General features: G+C 41.5%; 1 protein-coding gene across 2 annotated transcripts in view; it reads left to right on the plus strand.

The window, feature by feature from the left end:
* Window positions 1-18659, plus strand: part of SYBU (syntabulin) — a 43822-nt gene that overhangs the window by 13345 nt on the left and 11818 nt on the right. For both annotated transcript variants that reach the window (XM_076329217.1, XM_076329218.1), the window contains one exon: window positions 2362-2559. In XM_076329217.1, the coding sequence (XP_076185332.1) occupies window positions 2362-2559 (198 nt within the window). The remainder of the gene's footprint in view (window positions 1-2361; window positions 2560-18659) is intronic.

Genomic DNA, 18659 nt, shown 5'->3' on the forward strand with positions numbered 1-18659 from the left:
GTCCTGCAAGGAGCAGGGAGTTGGACTCGATGATCCTTATGGGTCCCTTCCAACATGAGATATTCTGTGATAGCTTTGGGAGTTATTTATACATAAAGTCTCCCATACAAAACACATCTGTGAGGTCTGCAGAACCTGTCCAGCTATTGCAGTGATTTTATTGGTGGAGAGATGAAGGAAATAGTTTCCTGTCTTTTTTTTTTTTTTAAACACAAAGTTTTGAAAATAATGGCACATAGAGAAACAACTACATGGAAAGGTCATAAGAAAAAATAAACTGCATGAACCTGCGCTTCTTTCTGAATATATTTGATTTTAAATGTTTGTGTGCTTCTAAAGAGAAGACGCTTTGGACATAGCTAAAAGAGCTGCTTAAATGCAGTTCAGAAGCTCACTCAGCCGTGTTGATCCACTGCCCTGTAGGTAGCATTCATTCAGCCTGCAGAAGGGACTCTGGACCCTTGGGAGAAGGAAACGGACGCTGATCTGGGAGGAAATTCCCGCCTTCTCTCTTCTCTGTGTTGAGTGATATTGTGATGTTGATGGGAATGGAAAGGATAAAAAGTAAACTGAAATCACGTGGGCAACAATCCTGCTTTGGTCAGGGTGAATGTGGGGATGGGCTGAAAACCTTATTAGCGGTCTTCTCCTTCCCGGTATTTTTCTAGGAACTAATTGTGAGTTGCAGAAGGCAGCAGCAAGATGGCAAAAGGAGATGCTTGTAGGCTTAATTGAGCTGATTTGAAGGAATGAAATATGATTAAGCTGGATTAGGTGCTTTGCACCATTACTGCCCTTTGTGCCTTGGGAGGTAATTCTGGCAGTAGGCTGGGCTGCCCCTGTGGCTTGGCATCATGTCTGGCAGCTTGCAGAGGCCTGGGCAGCAACACCTCAGGCTGCTGGCTGCTGTTACGTGCTAATGCATATAGCGTGCTTTGGACGGTCAGCACCTATAGGTACCTTGCTCAGCACTGGAGGCAGGACATGGAGAAATGAGAAGCAGAACATTGGAACAAGTAAGTGAGGGTAGGGTAGCTGGTCAGGCACAAAGGAAAACTGGTTCACATGAACGGATGAGGTTGTTTCACTGTACTGAAGGAGCAATAGTTAACAATAGCAAAAGCTGCTCTTTCCTGCGGAGGGGAGGCAGGCAGGGAGGAGGTTAGATAGTTATAAGGTGCCTCTTTTGCCTCATAAATGCACAGTCATATACTGACTTTTTAAACAATCTGCCCATGCAAAGCTTATTGCAAGATCAGGCTTGACCTAAATTATGAACAGGGTGGAAGTGGAAAGTGCAATATGGTCATGCAAATTATTTGGCTCAGTTGCAGGTACTTCTTTGAGTTTCATGTTAGGTAAAGATAATGCACCGGGAGCAGAGTGCAATTGCATAATTAAGATGGCAGCTTTCATTTTGTCCTGGGAAAGAACAAACAATTACATTTATCCAGAAGAGTAAATATTCAAGGCTTCCCAGTGTCAGAGTAGCCTGTTTGGTTTTGTTGTGTATCTCTGAAACCACCATGACTTTTAGAGGAGCTGTGATTACTCAAGATTACAGGAGATGTGATTAGATGAAGGGGGTGTTTGATATGTGGATGTCACCTGGACTCAGACTTCTTGCTTTGCATTTAATTGTTAAGAGCTGGAGTGTTTGTATTCCTGGAGGTCAGGAACGCGGGTCTATTCCTGAGGTGGCTGCTGATGCCGTGAAGCGCTGGTGTGCCCTCAGAGGAATTCAGCTTTAAACAAAAGCAGTCTGTGCATAACACACCCTCTTCAGGACCAGGGACCTCACAGCCACTTGTCAGGAATGGATGAGCTGTGTGATCATGGTTGCTTTAAAAGGAAAAACAATTTTGAGAAACCTTTATTAGTTCCAGTTAAATGAAAATCCTGACTTTGTGCATATGGGCTGTAGGTCACTCTCTTGTTCAGATAGGAATATATCTTGGAGAGCATGTGGCCCATGCTTGCTTTCCATCCAGTGTGCACTACACAAGCCGTTCTTGTGTCTTACGTGCATTTCTTCATGCCGTAGTATTCCCTAACCTAGCTAAGTCAAAAGAATTTATCTTAGATCCGAGTTTTCATTACGTAGCTCCTGATTTTGTATTTTGTCAGACTTAGCGAAACAAGCACTTGCCATTTTAGTCTGCCATAAGGTATTCAAGACTTCTTCACAAAATGGGAGAAACTAATAGCTTCTTACCAGGTTTCAGAGCCAAGGTTGTGCATATCAGGTAACTGACTGTAAACAGTTGTAGTCCAAACACTTCTTTTTTTTTTTTTTTTTATTCTGCTAATGTTCATGTACTTATTAGTTAGAAATTTTGATGTTTTCCCTTTTCTCTTCAGATGATACTGGCTGTCCTAGTAGCCAGTCAGTATCTCCAGTTAAGACTCCTTCTGATGCTGGAAACAGTCCAATCAGTTTTTGCACCGGCAGCGATGGAGAGTTCTCCAGGAAGAAATTCAGTCCAGGGACAATGAGCGAAGGGAACCCGCAGCTGGCTCGATATAAGAAGGAGACAAAGACAAGCCTTGTAAAGCCCGGTGAGTATAGTATAGTTCCTTTCATTTCTTTAATTACACTCTCTAATTGACTAGTACATCTACAGGTGTCTAGATACATTGTGTTGCACTGCCTGTGATACAACTAATGCTGACAGTAAATAAAAAAAAAAGTTGGGTTCTTTCTGTGGAGCCACCTGCAAGATTTGAAAACACTATCGGTATTAGCTTTTTCATGGAAATATAATTAATTGACATCTTCACTTTCTTTTATGAGGTTGGATGGTGATGTCAAATAACAACTGAAATGGATTTTATCCTATCTCATGGTAATTACACACATATTTCACTGGCCAAAGATAAATGACTCTTACTATTGAAGCAAAGAATTATAGTCTTTTGATGTTGTTAGATTTATTGTTAGATCCTGCCTAAAGTTTATGCTGCCAGGCTGTGATAGCTCTGGGGATACAACATGTCAAACCAAAGCAAGGTAACAGGCAGCCTACGTGTGGGAGTTAGGCAGATGTAGATCCATACTGCATTGGCTGAATCAAGAGCATGTCTCCCATTACCTCAGGCTAACGGGCCTCCTCAGACCACCAACTAAATCAGCACCTGCTTGTCGCACATCCAAGACTAAATATCCCGGTGTGTCCTTGGCTGCTGTAATTTTAATCAGTAGATATAAAATATTGTTGTGATTCATGTACAGGCAGCTCTTGATTACAAATGGTCAGGATATTTGTGCTGTTATTTAATTAATCATGGAGACAGAGAGGGTGTTTTGACCCTGTGCAGAGCAGCTGCAGAACTGACATGGTTTATGAGCTCAGGTACCTCCTGGCTATACTGTTTCCAGAGCCATTTCACCTCTGGAAGCAATTTAGATACTTTCACGAGGAGCCAGCTCAGATTTACCAGCACCATGTTTAATCCAGAAACAGTAGAGAATTTGTCGCAAAAACTCTTCACTGTTACTCATTGGAAGGGCTGATGAAACCTGACTTACCACTATCCCTGCAAAGTTCTTCAAGTCATTTCATAGCACCCGTGTTACTTGTGGGTTCCCGGTCTCCCATTGCTCTGCATAATGGGAGATAATATTTTTTCAAGGTTTGATTTGTGCTCCATTAAAATCAAGGAATCTAACACAGGTAGAAGGCAGTGAATACGGTATATGGCAGTCAAATCTGCAGCCATGGCTATCACAACCATTTTGTATGTGAATATGGATGTAGCTTACCAAAATGTGGATAAAGAATTTTGAAAGTGTTTTTTTTCTGCTGAAGAGTCTTGTACACATGGGAAAAGAGTTACGCTTTTTTTTTTTAAGTAAGTTACTTCTTTGTTTTTGATTATTACACTTAAATTGACCTATAATATCAAGCTATTAGCCTTTTGCAGTAATAGTCAGAAGTAATCTTCGTTTTGGTTGATGGTATTATTTCAAATCTTTGAATAGACTTAGTTTAGGTATTTAAAAACTATGATTTTTAAACAGTGTTTCTTTCAGATATTAGGCTTAAGTAATTTGACCTATGGTTGCCTGTGTCTCCTTTCTTATCTCCATCACCGCTAAATTCTTTTGAATTTCCTGAGCAATTTCAGCAAAATTTGAAAGAGAGTACAAGAATCAGTAAGGTTACAAGAATGCAAGTTGAAAGGCTGAGAGGGGGAAACAAAGGCAATCTGAGTAGAATTTTAATATGCTTCAGGTGGAAAAAAAGTCAACACAGAGGAGTCAAAAGCAACCTGCTTTATTAGTTCACTGCTTATGGAGCTGCTTTTAATGCTATTCTTTGGGCAGACAGATGTACTGACATCCTCATACATTCATTTGAAGCTCTCATTTGTCATCTTGCAGCTTCCTCATAACACGGCTTTGTTCTTGTAGGTGGGCCATTTTCTGTAGCCATCAGTACTTTTGCACTGATTGATCTCTAAGGTTGGAAAACTTGTCTCTACAGTTCAAGCGTATCACTCCTAGGATCCGTCAAAACTCTCAGAGCAGGAACTGAGTCTGATTTACAGAGTACTTCTAAGATCCTCCTGCCAAATATCTCACATCTTTATAGTGGAAAGTTGTCAAAACCCACATTGTAGTCAGTGTGTGAGCTGACACAGGTGAGGGACATTGCTGACATGGAGAGCATGCCAGGGGACAGCTGGGGTTCATTTTCCTCACTGTTGGCCACAGGGGTTAATGTAATTCTCTCCCATTGCTACCTCTTGGCTTCAGGTGGATCCAGTCCCCTCCCCATGACCTACTTGCACATGAATTTCTGGTGGCTCAGTTGGGAAGGTCTAGCCCTTGTGCAAAGAGGAGGCATCATCACATAGCAAAACACACAGGGAATAACAGGGGAGCAGTAGAAGGGAAGTAGGACCTGGGAGGAGAATAACAGCAACGTGTCCTTGTCGTACGTAACCTAGTTCTGCGTACAGCTGGATACCTCAAACTACAGCACAAAAAGAGTTGTGCGCAATATCTTTCTCTCTACCAAAAGCCCTTACTGATTTATGGAGATAATCTCTACTTTTTATTTATCTGAAATGTTTTGTGATAATGACTACATAGCAGGAGCCAGACAGGAGAGACAAAAATCCAGCCTACTACTATCTTTTACAGACTCTGTCCTGCGCTACATTTTTGTAGGCAAGTACATCAATCAGTGTGCACCTTCAAAATGCCTGTAATTTTGCCGAAAATTTATCTGTTTCCAGGATTGTTTTCTTGGAACATGCTGAATCTCAGAAGTAACACTCACACAAATATTTAGATAATTCAGGAAGTGTCAGAGGGGGATCGCACTGAGAATGAACCCTGGGACTTTTTTTTAGGCTGTTCCCAAGCTCCAATGCTTTTCTCCTACTTTAGCAACATCACTTCATCTTTCTTTTCTATACTTCAAAATACGAAATACGACGTAGGTTTTTTTTCTCTAACAGCCTAAGGCATTGTTATGTGGATCTAAGTCATCTTCAGCTCTTGAATTATTAGCAAACTAGATTCGGATATCATTCATAATTTATGTTGCTTGCATAGCGAGCCATACTTAATCCTGGAATGCATTATCACTGCATCTTGCTAAAGCTCTGAAAGATTTATAATCATGAAGATGTTATTCATTTGGGATAGTTGGTAATAGGTTTTATTGTGCATTAAATCCGAGTCACAGCAGTGTTATAGGTGAATTTGGCTTAAAATCAGTGACTGCGTTCCCAGGAAAGGATGGAGAGGGCAGGTACATTAGGGAAGATATAAAACATCCACTCCAGGAGGAAGTTACGAGCCTTTTAATTTTAGGATTTTAGAAGTTGTGCCCTCTTTTGGATGTGATTCATTTATGCAGTTTTAAAAGAACAGAAAATGTGTTGCAGAAAATGGCCTCGCAAAAAGGCACAAAAAGCTTAATTAACACTGGTCCTAGTTTTGTATTAAGATGCTGTGCTGAATCCTACAGTTTCAGTAATGAATAAACAGGAACATAAACACTTCTACATATTCACATTCTTGGTTTACTCCTCCTGCAAAGATCCATCCGGAATTCCTGCAGCTCATGTCCACATCTTGTTAAGAATAATGGGAACTGTTTTGCTTTCTTTGACAGTCTTTCTCATCTTTTTTTTTTAATTCCATACAAATGCTTAGTGCAGGGATTCAAAATCTGGATCTGCAAGCTGCAAAGTACTGATAAACTTAAAAAGACGTGGATAAAGAAAGGAATCTTGGGCAAGAGCTGTGTCAATAACTTTTAAAAGGCTTACATGTTTAAAATAACAAGAAGCTGTACTTCCATTTAAGTGTCTGTGAGCATCATAATTCAAGAAGGGCACCTGATCAGCTGACTGTGTTCAATGTTTCTGGCAAAAGTTCTGGTCTTTACTTTCTTGCTTTAGGTGTCATGGGCACGCTTGGGGCAGTTTACTGAATGAGCTGAGGTTACTGTTGGAGCTGTCTCTTAGGGCCCATGGAATTGCTGAAGTTTCACGTGAAATTATTAAGACTTAAGATAAAACATGGAGACATTAAGCACCACTGCATGAAAGGAGACCTAGGTGAGCCACACACAGTTAGGGTCAGCTCCCGAAACCTGTGAAGACTGGCTGTCCATCATTCACAGCTCAGTTCAGTATTAAGCATTCCCCGTAGCAGCAGACTGTACAAAAAAGTTATTCTTTTTCACTGTTGATAAAACATTTGGCCATCTATTACTGCATCTGGGTAAAACAGTAACATTTTGGATTATACGGCAGTTGAATTGCAATGGATTGTATTTCAAGAAGGGTGGTCATTGAGAACTCAGGCATTAAAACTTCGGTCTGTTCAAATTAATGAGCAAATCTCAGAGGCTTTCACCACATAGAGCACCTACGTTTGTTGGACAATAGGCAATGAGCAGAAATTAAGGAACGTGAAATCCATATGAACACAAGAAAACACTTTTTTTTACTGTGACAGTGGTCAGACACTGGCACAAGTTGCCTAGAGAAGTTGTGGGTGGAGTTTCCTTCCATGGAGATACTCAAAACTCAGCTAGACACAGTCCCGGTCAGCCTGCTTCAGCTAGACTTGCTTGAGCAGTGAGTTGGACTAGGTGGTCTCAAGAGGTCCCTTTCACCCGCAGCGACTCTGTGATTCTGTGTTGTCTGAACCTTTTTTCCTTTAAATAGTGCATCACCCAGATCTGTAGTTAAGTAGTTGCAAGGCACAATTTGTGCTTTTCCTGCCCGATCTTTCACGTCTGTGTACTACCATTTCACTTACAATGAGTTCATAGAAATGAAAGAATAAAAAAAGTAACTTTTAACAATCACTATTCAATTAAAAATGTCATTTAACTTTGAGCCACAGTAAGTAACGTTGTACTCAAGCATGTGTTGCCAGTATGATCTCCTCTACTTTCTTGATTGTGAATTTGTCAAGTCACGAGTGAATGAGACGGGATGTCGCCGTCTGAACACATTAATCTTTGAAGGCTTTAGGACTATTAGGAGTTTTAGGAGAGACAGGTGGAGTGGACTGTATTGGACTTAAATTGGTTGTGAGTACAGTGTAGGTGCGGGTGCTTTTTTAATCAGCGTTGGAGCTGATGATAGTTAACAAAAAGGAGGCAAGGGAAATGACCCTGGGCATTTGGGAATATTACAGTTAGAGCTAAATAAGCCAAACAGATTAGATGATAGAAAATGCAGGTGTTAGCTGCAAATTATGTCTAGCTGTTAGAAATGTCTAGCTGTTAAAACATAATGCTCTTCCTCCTGATTTTTTTTTATTGTCCGGTGTGTGAGGATTAGATTCCCAGGACAGCAAATGTCCAGGAACTTATTCCTGGGGGAACCCTGTGCAAGCAAAGAGTAGTCACTAGTTAATCCATTAGTGTAAAATTAGCAGATAAGTTTATCCATATTGCTGCTCTACTTCCATATGTGTCTGTATTCTAAAGGCAGTCACTTTGGTTATTTTAAAAAGAAAACATTATAGCTCTGATTTAGGTTATATTACTGACATCTGGCTGTATGATTTTACAGATCTTTGTTCAGCTCACTCCCTTTCTTCAGTATGACAGTGTGGGAATAATAGTGTCTGACTGACATATACGTATGTATGTGCTTCACTTGAAAAGCAGATGAGTTGGTGTGTAAGTTCTGCGAGAGGATTGTCTTAGAGGTAATTCTGGAAATATACTTCACTCTCAAGAGCTTCGCCTTTCTGATTGCAGAAGGATGCAATGATAGGACTTTGTCTTATCTTGGGAAGGCTGATAAAATATTAGAAAGACATTTTTTACTGGTGCATTTATCCAAGGATACTATATCTTGTATTTGCATGGCTTTTGTTCATTCTCTGTACCAAATTTCTGCAAGCAGTGGGAAAAATAATAGAACTGTTGTCCCCGTTGTTCAGGAACAACAGTACAGAATACAAAAACAAGTTACAGAATGTGCTAACTTGAATAGATCCTATGGCATGCAAAGAGATTCATTGTTCTTTATAACTACTAGTTGGTACTTCTACCTCTTATGTTGAAATACTCTTTTAAAATGCTGCTGGTGTACTATGTATTCTAACACAAAGTCACACTGTTTGGTTGTTTAAAAAAAACAGACAACAGAAAACCTGTATTTGGAGATAGCAATCTGCCTTGACTGATCCCTAAAATGAATTGGTGTGCTTCATTTTAAAAGCAGAATCACACAAAGGTGAGAGCAACGAGAAGACTGGTGACCTCAGTGTAATGTGTCTCTCTTTCTGCTGTGACTTATTTAGCAGTACTTTATAACCCACATTCCAAGCCTGCACCTTTTCTGAGGGAGGGATAAATAAGAACAAGGGTATGTCAAAGAACATTTAACCCGGTTACAAATGCAGGATTTGATCAGGGTACACCATGCTCCCATCCTGCAATCAGTCATAACCTTACTCGTGCAGTGAAGGTGGGAAGACTCGTGTTTCCATTCCTGGGAATATTCATATAGTTAAATACGTGGTTGGTGTCAAGTGCATAAGAATGCTGAAATTAGGAAATGAGCTGCACCTGATTCAGTGTAGTTTAAACAATTGGTCGTAGAACAAAAACAACTTGTGTAGACGGATCGAGTGAAGTAAGTTGATAACAAATGATGGAGCATCTTGCCTGTGACCATAAGTTGTCCATATTTTTTTTTTTTTGTACCTCCTTAAAGTATTTGAATTAATAATAAGCAATCTCCTGATGTGGCCTTGTTTATTGATAAGTGCAAAGCATAAATTCTCTGAGGGGTGCAGGGGAGCTTGCAAGTGAAAAGCCCAGGTTGCCTGAGTAACTTAAACCAGATGAGGATGGCTTTAACTTGAGCATTAGGTTTTTAAGCAGCTCGATATTTGGCAAAGAGCAGATACACAGTGGTCAGTTACATGTGCTTCTGGAAGGCTTTCCATCTGCTTTTTAAAACATCACCTTGGCAATAAAAAGGGAGGAAGCACTTGAGCATGTGTCACTTTCTCAGATGTAAGCACATGGTTCAAATACGTCACTTCTGTCCCACACCTGATAGCAGCCAATGTGACCATCCTGACATTCAAATCCAACAGTACGCAACATTTATTTCCTGTGCAGTTTTAATGTCACTCTTCTCCCTTTCTTATATGTGCACGTCATAATTTTATCTGGGACAATAAAGTTTCTGAGATCTTTTCTAACCCAGGGTCTAACAAATACAGTTGTGGCAGTTTTCGACCCTGCTCCTCTTTCTCATTTACTTTTGCTCTTCTTCCTTCATCTTTCATTTTGGGCCTATACAAAATAGCTACCGCTGATTTTTTTAAATAAAAGTGTTTCTGGATAATAATTCTGTATGCACTGAGCCCTCCTGCATATTTTACTGACGGGATCCGCTTTAATTTCACGTCTGTTGCTATGGAGCTGTGTAGATTTGCTTACTTGACCTGCCAGCACAGGGAGTTATTAAAGACTCAGTTGCCATGGGTACCGGAGGACCGGGGTGTGCTTCACAGGGGGATGAACGTGCACATCTCACCCTCCAGGAGCGAGGATGCCATGTCTGGGTTCAAGCCCGTGCTATCTTCAAAGCTTGCGCCCTAGAGTTGAGCATGGAGGGGCGTCGCCCTGCGAAGGTTTGGTGCGTTGTAGCAGTCGGTGCTGTGAGGTCTGGCAGGCAACCGGCGCTGTGAAGTCCGGTGGACGGCGGTGGGGTGGAAGCTGCTGTTGGGGGATCTATCATTTGCATAGCCCAGCCCTCCCCCCCCACATACTTCACAGTGTCTGGGTTTCCGTTGCAATTTTGGAATGCTCCCTCCCAGTTGGGTCAACAGACCCAGCACAGCCAGTAGATTCTGTTGGAGCTTCTCTGTCTGGCATAAATCCCTTGGTATTTGTGATCCAGAAGAGGTGACATTTGAATCTACAGGTCTCCTTAGACAACCTTCATGAGCTGTGGGCTGCAGATGGGGACTGGCTCTCTTTCTCTGGTCCAGTGACTGGTCCCATTGCTCACAGGAGGTGAAACAGCTTCAACAGGTGAATCTTCCATTTCCCTTCTTCGGGGGGTTACGGGAGCTGTTTCGGAGGTGAGGGAGATGTGAATTCACGGTCTTGAGCCAAGTTGGATAGAGCAGAGATGGCCTGTAATTTATCTGACCTCAATTCCGTGTCTGAAATGTAGCTGTAATCGTCTCCGCCTGTACAACTGCACTAAGTCCTGTTTTGTTTTAAAGGAGATAAAACGAACAAAATCAGTGAATCTCGTGTGCGGTCTTTCTGACCAGATACCTAAGCGTTTACTTTAGGATAAGATGAATAGTACCTTGAACTCACTGGTTATACTGACTAACTCCCCGTTGACTAAAAATGGGACCAAGGTTGGCTCGGACATAGGTGTCTACATTAGAGACATCCACATTTAGTCAGATGAATCCCACTCCCGTCTCCTGTGTTCCTCATCAGGTCTCTGACAACTCTGCTGTTAGCCCTTATTGAAGACAAGTACAGTCTCTGTCTCTTTTATTTCTGTTTGTTTGTTTTTTTTTTAACAGGAAGGTCAGTCTTAGACATTCAGTTGTGGAAGAAAGTTTGTGTTTGAAGATCACACGTGGGTCTTCAAGTAGGTCTAATTAGATGCCTTCTCCTCTTCTGTTCATCCCTGGCAAGCTTAGGCACTCTCTGTTTGTCCTGTTTCTGAGGACTGCTGCCCAACGTGCCTAGCGTTGCACAGGGAAATTCTGTATCTCATTTTGCACCATGAATTCGCAGGAATGAAGTATTTTTAGGACATAAGCTAACTAAATCACAGTAAAGTGAAAAAAGTGCTCTGTAACTTCCGAGAGATAATACTGGAATATAATTGGAATATAAATATTTTGAGCAAAAGATGCTTAGAAAGTTAGGTAAAAATTATTAGCATAGCGCTATTTTTTTAGTTTGGATTTATATATATTTTAGATTTAAACTTTGAATTTAGACAAATTTGCTTGAATTGATGTGGAGAACTTTCAAAAAGCCAAGTATTTCTTTCAAGCAAGAATAAGCAAAGTAGCAGCTACAAAGAGTGTTTCGGCTTTAAAGTGTTTCATATTTTTGAACCCAAATCTGCAGTTCCTGTTAAATTAAAGTGGCGTAGAAAAACAATCTTTTAATTCTGTGTCACAAATTTTATGATCCACTCCCTTCTAAAAAATTATTTTAGATCTTGCTTAGTAGAGACATGGGCAATTAGTGGTTGAGCTGTGGCCTCTCAAGACATGTATCTCTCTTTGTTCAGATGACTCTCGGGCTGCAGCAAGCACCCAGATGTCACAGCGAAAATGAAGGATCCAAAAAAGAAGCCAGCAAGTTGAAAAGGAGGAACTGGCAAGTAAAAGGTGAAAGCCTGAGTCCCAGCTGTCCTAGATAATGGCCTGCCCAGCTGTGGGCTGGTGGCACAGGCCACCTGCAATTCAGGGTCTTGGGCACAAATCTTCTGCAGTTAGGTACTTATCTCCTTCCTCACAAAGAAAAAATAAATAAATAAAAGGAGATCCCTGTTACTTAGTTCAGTAAAGGGAAAAGAAACTTGTATTTAGATCTGTTTGTGCCACTTCTGGAGGATGGACTTGAGCACAAAGGAGAAGAGTGCCCTAGTACAAGGTTGCTGGGCAGGCTGAGGGGATGCAGGGAGTCTGCTCCCAGGGAAGCTGTTCCACTTCCCATAATTTAGTAACTGCTCTGTTGGGGGTTTGAAGCCGAGTTCCCAGCAGACACACTATAACTGCTTTCTCTCTCTCTCTCTGGCCCATTAATTGTCCCAATGGCTCCAGATGTACAGAAAGTGGGACACCCACCGTTAAAGGGAGATTCTCGTCTGAGGATGCCTGCAACCTCGAGCTTAGTGTTGTGTTTGGTCCATTTGAGAGCCACGGCTCAAACTGCAAATCGGAGTGAGTAGGGGATGCGGATATGGGACTTTTGCAGGGAGCACCCGGGTCGCTGGACAGGATGAGACCTGTGCCAGCCAATTCATCTTTTAGCTCCAAACGCCTTTTGATAGAGATGCAGGTCTCCTGGGGATTGTGGGGATGTGCTCCTGCATCTGGAAGAGATGGCTGAGTGCCTGGCGTAAGAAGGGCACTGGGGTTTAGAGGTTGGAGCTGAGGTGGGTTTGGAGGATGGCAATAGCTGTGGTCTTTAGTCAAAACAATTTCTTTTTGTATATTCACGCAGGTTTTTTTCCTCTCCTCTGCTAATCCAGAGTGGAATATGAGCCAAAAAAGAGAAACCGATGCTATACACACTGCACACTCTTAAGTATTTGTTTTAAAATGTGTGTGAGGTCAAGCTAGAACATACTTTGAAATTTGTGTATTTACTGCAGTGAATTTTCTGCTCCTTCTGGCTGTTTTCTGTGGTTTTCAGCCCGCTTCACCTCCACAGAAAGAAATACTGTGCATACGAAAGCGGCCATTATGAATCTTCCCTTAGGAGATTTTTTTTTTTCTGCTCTGCTTTTAAATTACAATCTGTATTATTCATGCCAATGTTTAAAATAGCTTTCTGATTCCCCGGTTAAAGTATTCTGAATCTACTCCAGCTACATTTTACTATGCACAACTCCCACCAACCATCAGTTTTTATTTCAAGTCATTTTTCATGAAATAACACGCATCGCAGCCAGAATCCTGTGTTGCTGTTACATGGTTTTCTTTACAGTTTTCCGGCTCTATTCCTTCTCCCCATGATAAACAGTGTTGCCAATATTTCTTTTTATCTTAGAATACACAAATTGCATTCTGTGAATCTCCCTTCATAAACAGTGCCCTGTAATCCTGTTACCATTATTGTTGACCTTTTTTGGAATTCCTCCAGGTTATTAATGCCTTTTTAATGAGAATCCTGGGATTTAAACTGTTTTCTGAGCAATGTTTACTCAAGAATTGATAGATTATTTCCTTTTCTATTTTCCCTTACATCCCCTATTTCTTTTTTTGTCTGACATCTTATTATGTTCAACATGGAGCTATGCAAATAACTGATTTGGGAGTTTGCTGCCAAATCAAAATATTAAAAACTTTGTTTCAGACTGAACAAAGATGATATTCAATCTAAAATATTTAGAATGTTTGGGGACATTTTTTAATGTTTTTACCCCCTTTTTAAAAGAAAAAAGAAATTTGACAGTTTTCAAAATGAAGGCATCATTTCAAACAGAAAGTAGAAAATTCTGTTTTTTCATTTTCTGGCCATGTTTGACTTCAAATCATAAATAGTTTCAGTGTTCTCTGAACTTTGTTTTTTGGTGACCAAATTACTACCTAAAAGTTTTTGTTTCCCTCAGAGTGATTACTTTAAATACTTTTTGAGCAGTATTGAGTGGATATGTCTATATATTCCTTGTGTTTATATATCTGTATTTGTACATAGGCTTGGAAAGCTAAGGGAATGTCTTTATTTTAGTCATGCAAATCTCTCATTTGATTTCACTTTGGTATAAAGACATTGGGTATGTTGGTGGTTACTGCATAAACAACTAAGCAGGTCTTTGCAGATAGTGGTGGCATTTTGAACACTTGGCCTGTTTAAGCAGTGGTCTTTTACTTGCTTTTATGTACCTAGATATCTAAATCCTGGTGAAGCTGTGTTTTAGATGCCTTCACTACGTTTTGGTTCTCACTTGAAGTTACGATTCTGAGCTCAGGAAGAGCCTAGGAGAAGGGAGAAATGCATGTTCCAATAAATAAACCAAAATTAAAAAACATTAAATAAAACCCAGCAGCCGGAAGAGCAACTAGATAGAGGTTGCCCAACTTTGCCCAAACCTTTAGATTGTAGAGCTTAGTTTTCTCAGGTGTGTTGGGTGTAGGTGGTGGGTAGGGTCTCCTGATGGAGGTGGGAGCTGTGGGAAATTCAGGCCTGTTTGGATTCCACCATGTAGCAGGGGGTAATGAAGACAGGCATCCTAAAAGGGGTGGATTTATGGAGGAGATGGAGAGGGGCACGATAAGCTGCAAGGACAGGAACCCCATCTCCGCATCCAGTTCTTACTGCTGGCTGCAGTACGTGTTCCTGGTGGTGTGATGGGGAGATGTTGTACAGCCTCCTCCCAGTTCAAAGCTAAATCTGGCCCTGCCAATCCCAGGTGGATCATTTCCCCAGTAAAGCAGACAGCAGAGAGCTTTCCTTGGGCCGCTTTTGTGTGGACCCTGATGTATTTGGTGTAGTGTGAAACACCCACCCCGGTCTTTAGACAGGAGCCAGGCACCGAGCTGTTGAGTGATTTTAACGCCGGCCCGCTTCTAGCCTGCCCAGAAACAAGAGTTTCACACAGCTGAGAAGCTTTTCTTACTGAGACCAACGGGAGGTATCTACCGAGGGAGGTGGCAGATAGGGAGGGCGCCGCTTCCAGAATTCCCCCCGGGAGCTGGGGACCTGGCATCCTTTCATAAATCCAGCTTTCAGGCACTGCAAGCTGGACATCGCTTCCCCAAGGAGCTTGAAATGTATCGCCTTTAATGTGACATAACAAAATAGTAAACCTACTTTATAATAGCGTATTTTATATATACTGTTACATAAAATGTATTTAAAGGAAATGAAAATTCTGCAGGGTTTGTTTCATATTTTATTAGTACTACAAGCCTTTACTTGCTTCAACGCTGAGGCACTTCATTACAGGTCTCTATTCCTTCCTTCTGAAATTCTGTACGTAATAGGAAGCTGTTGGCTTTCGAAATCCAGGCAGGCTGTGACTGTTTGCTAGAATTGGCAGAATACAGTGTAACCACAAACCCGCAAGGATTAATAAGCTGAAAAAACACAGGCTTCTTGTCTGTCATTTGTGCTTCTTGACGATAAGAGTGCTATTGGGGAAAAAAAGCAGCAAATGACAGCAGTCATAACTTGAAATGCATTGCCCTCAGACTTACCTTGGCTTTATAACTGTAAAAAATATAGTTTAGGCAACCAATCAATATACTGGGTAGGGTTTTACTGTTCTTTTCAATAGATGACACTTGAATTCTATTACTTCTTTGTAATCATTTCAACGCGTGCATTACAGTAAATATTTGATTAGCTTATGACAAATTTTGCTTTTCATCCTGGGACTGCAGGGTTGTTTAGTTAGTTACCTCCCAGATACGAAACACTCGTTCCAGTGTTTCTCTCTTCCCTGTTGAAAACATGTCAGGCTGATTTAAAATGTTTTATGCACATTATAATGAAAACCGTATGTCTTATATTAAGGGTGACTGTGCAAAAGCTTTCAGCTGAATCAGGTTTAGCATGTGATTTCATGCATTTGCATATGCTGTGAACGCGTGCCTGCGCAGTTAATGGCTGTGCACCAGCCAGCCTCTCTCCTCCTTGTGCTTGGGAACCAGATTTAGGAGATGTGTTGAAGAGGTCTCTGAAAGCCCTTTGTTAAACTTCTGCCACCAACGTGACGGGAGGGCTGGGATGTTTTCCCAGTCTGTGATGGAGTTTGCTCCCTTTCTATGTACTGCTAAGTCATCCCTGCCAAAGATGACATTTTCCAGCTCCTAAAAATACTTCTGACCAGCCTATCCATTTCCCTTCAAGCAGACCAAATAGTACTGCCAGGTATATGAAAAATCTCCTGAGGTGACACTACGTGCTTGCTTATAAAAGATACTTGTCCGTAGGTGGATTTACACATAAATTTTATAAAACTGTCATATGCAAGTTGAATATCATGTTATACAACTATCAGTGTATTTTTTGAACATCCAGTCTCAATGTTTCTATTGAGGTTGGTGTAGCAAAGTAGCATCCTTCTGTCTCTGATCCAAAGAGCCTTTTTGCTTGAAGAGGAAGATAAGTTCCCCAGGCTGTTCCCTTCTGCTCTGTGAACATATGTTCCCCCTGACAAAGGTCATTTCAGGCTGAGAAGAGAAAATTTATGGGAGCCATTTTTAAGGTGTTGTTAGAATAGCTCAAACTATGCGCATATAGAAGCACAAAAAATAATTAGGTCAGGCTGATTTCTGTATGAAGAATCTCCTTAAGATACATAAATCAGAAAAAATAACCCAACTTGCAATGCTCTTTGTTCCAGCATCCGCTTGTGGCTGCTCTACAAGTCCATGAATTAAAAACAATTAAGAAAAACACAAGCCCAGATCATAGCGATACGCAGAATATACATGATGGCTCTCAGCCAATATCAGTAATTAGTTTGTAGTGACTGTGTTTTTAGAGAAGAGCTTGATTGATTGTGGTTTCACAGCATACACAAGTCACATTTTGTATTCATTTTGAGATCTGCAGTGCTTATAATTTGCATTAATGTAGTTCAGATTACTACCAGAACTACAGTATTTAGATGAGATCAGAAAACTGCTTAATGGAATAAATTTTGATTATTTGGTAACAAACTTTCTTCCAAAGTAAGAAGAGTAAGCAAGCAAAATGAGCAGAAATCGAGATAAATAATTAGTTTAGATCACACAACCAGCAGTCTGAATCGAGGAGATCATTTGTAAAATGGAGTTTAGGTCCAAACGCGAGGAAGCAGGGTCTGTATTGCAGTTCTTCCCCAAAGTCTTCTGTCTGGTTTTGAGCTGGAAGTCTCCTGCCCCAGCAGGTTTGAACGATTTATGGAGAGTCACACTGCAAGTTTTGTTCTGCATCCCCTCTGACTCTAACTTTGCCAGCTGCCCAAGTTACCAGCTGTTACTGCACTGTGCAATCAGCTGAAACATGATTAACATCTGTCTGATGAGGGAGCACTGGCAAGCAGTCGGGTGGATGTCCACTGAAGAGGGGAGAGTGATGGCTTCATTGGCCAGTGCAGTGGGGTAAGGGAGGGGATGCCTGTTGGTACCCTTAGGATTGACCATGCCAGGCATTGCTGGGCCCAGCTTCTCACCATCGTTCTGGGAGTGCAACTCACAAATCTGAGCTCAGTGACTAAACTGCATATAAAATCAGAGGGGTTGGTTAGGTACTAAGATCCAAGATTCACAGCAGAGAGCATGCCAGGCAGGAGCACACCTCCACCAGTCCACAGGAGATGCCAGAGAGGAGTGCCCATCTCCCAGACTTAGCCACCTACTTGTAGTCCAGAGTGTGCCCACGTGCGTGCCTCGGATTCACTCTGAACCTCCGTACTGGAATGAGACCACCTCTGAGAGTGCAGGCAACCAGCACGTTTCATTCCTTTGCAATATGGACAGCGCTAGTGCTAACACGCTGTTTTGTGTTGCAGCTGAGCAGTTAGAGCTCGGGGAAAAGATCCGAGTTCAGTGCCCTCCTTAGACTAAAGGAGTTTAAATCCACATCTCTCATAAGAGTTCCTGAACCACTGCGACCTACTGGGCGTCCTCAGCTTCCTCCACTGACTCCAGACCTCAGGGTAGTGGAGAGTATGAGACTTGGGCAGAGGTAGAGCATGTGGGAGCAGCTTGTGTCACCCAAAGATTAGAGCAGTCCACATGGAGGAGAGTTTTGTGTCCTGTTCCTTGTTCCCAGGATTATATCTGCTTTTACCCAGTTACTGTTTGATGTGAAAGATAATGTCCAAGATGAGAGTCTCACATATAGTAATAGTAAGTCAAATAAGTCAGAGGCCAGGGACTGGAACCAAAACCCACTGTCAGCTATGGGCTTGACACTGTGAATCAGGTACATTTCCCACTAGGAGACTTTGCCCTCAAAATGGGTCATTTTTAAGGGTGTTACCTGAAGAAAAGCCTGAAATGCTAAAGCAAGACTTCATCACTTTGCAGCTTTTTTTTCTTACATTTGTCAGTGCATGTGAGCAGTGTGGTTTTCTTTCCTAGGTTGCTTGTGGTGTACAAAAACAATCTTGCAGGAACAACCCCACATTAAAGAGAAAAGAAGCAGCATTAGTGTTTCCTGGAAATACACTACTTATGCTGTTAAAGATTGGAAATAGCGATGTAGCTGTGAGTTAAAGGTTTCAAGATAAATGAAACCAAATCTCTTAAAAATACAGGTCCTTTCAATACTGGGCTTTACAACTGAATTCTCTCTACTTTTCCAGCTGCTTCTAATGGCTTTGCTGGAATTTTTTATGCGGTCAGGCCCTATCTCTTCCCCTGGGGTCTCTAAATAAAGCTGTCTACAGAGACAGCGTGCCACTTACTCCTCTAGTTGCTGCACCAGAGTGGTGAACATATATGC

Source organism: Aptenodytes patagonicus, chromosome 2 (assembly GCF_965638725.1).
Source record: "Aptenodytes patagonicus chromosome 2, bAptPat1.pri.cur, whole genome shotgun sequence".
Lineage (NCBI taxonomy): Eukaryota > Metazoa > Chordata > Aves > Sphenisciformes > Spheniscidae > Aptenodytes > Aptenodytes patagonicus.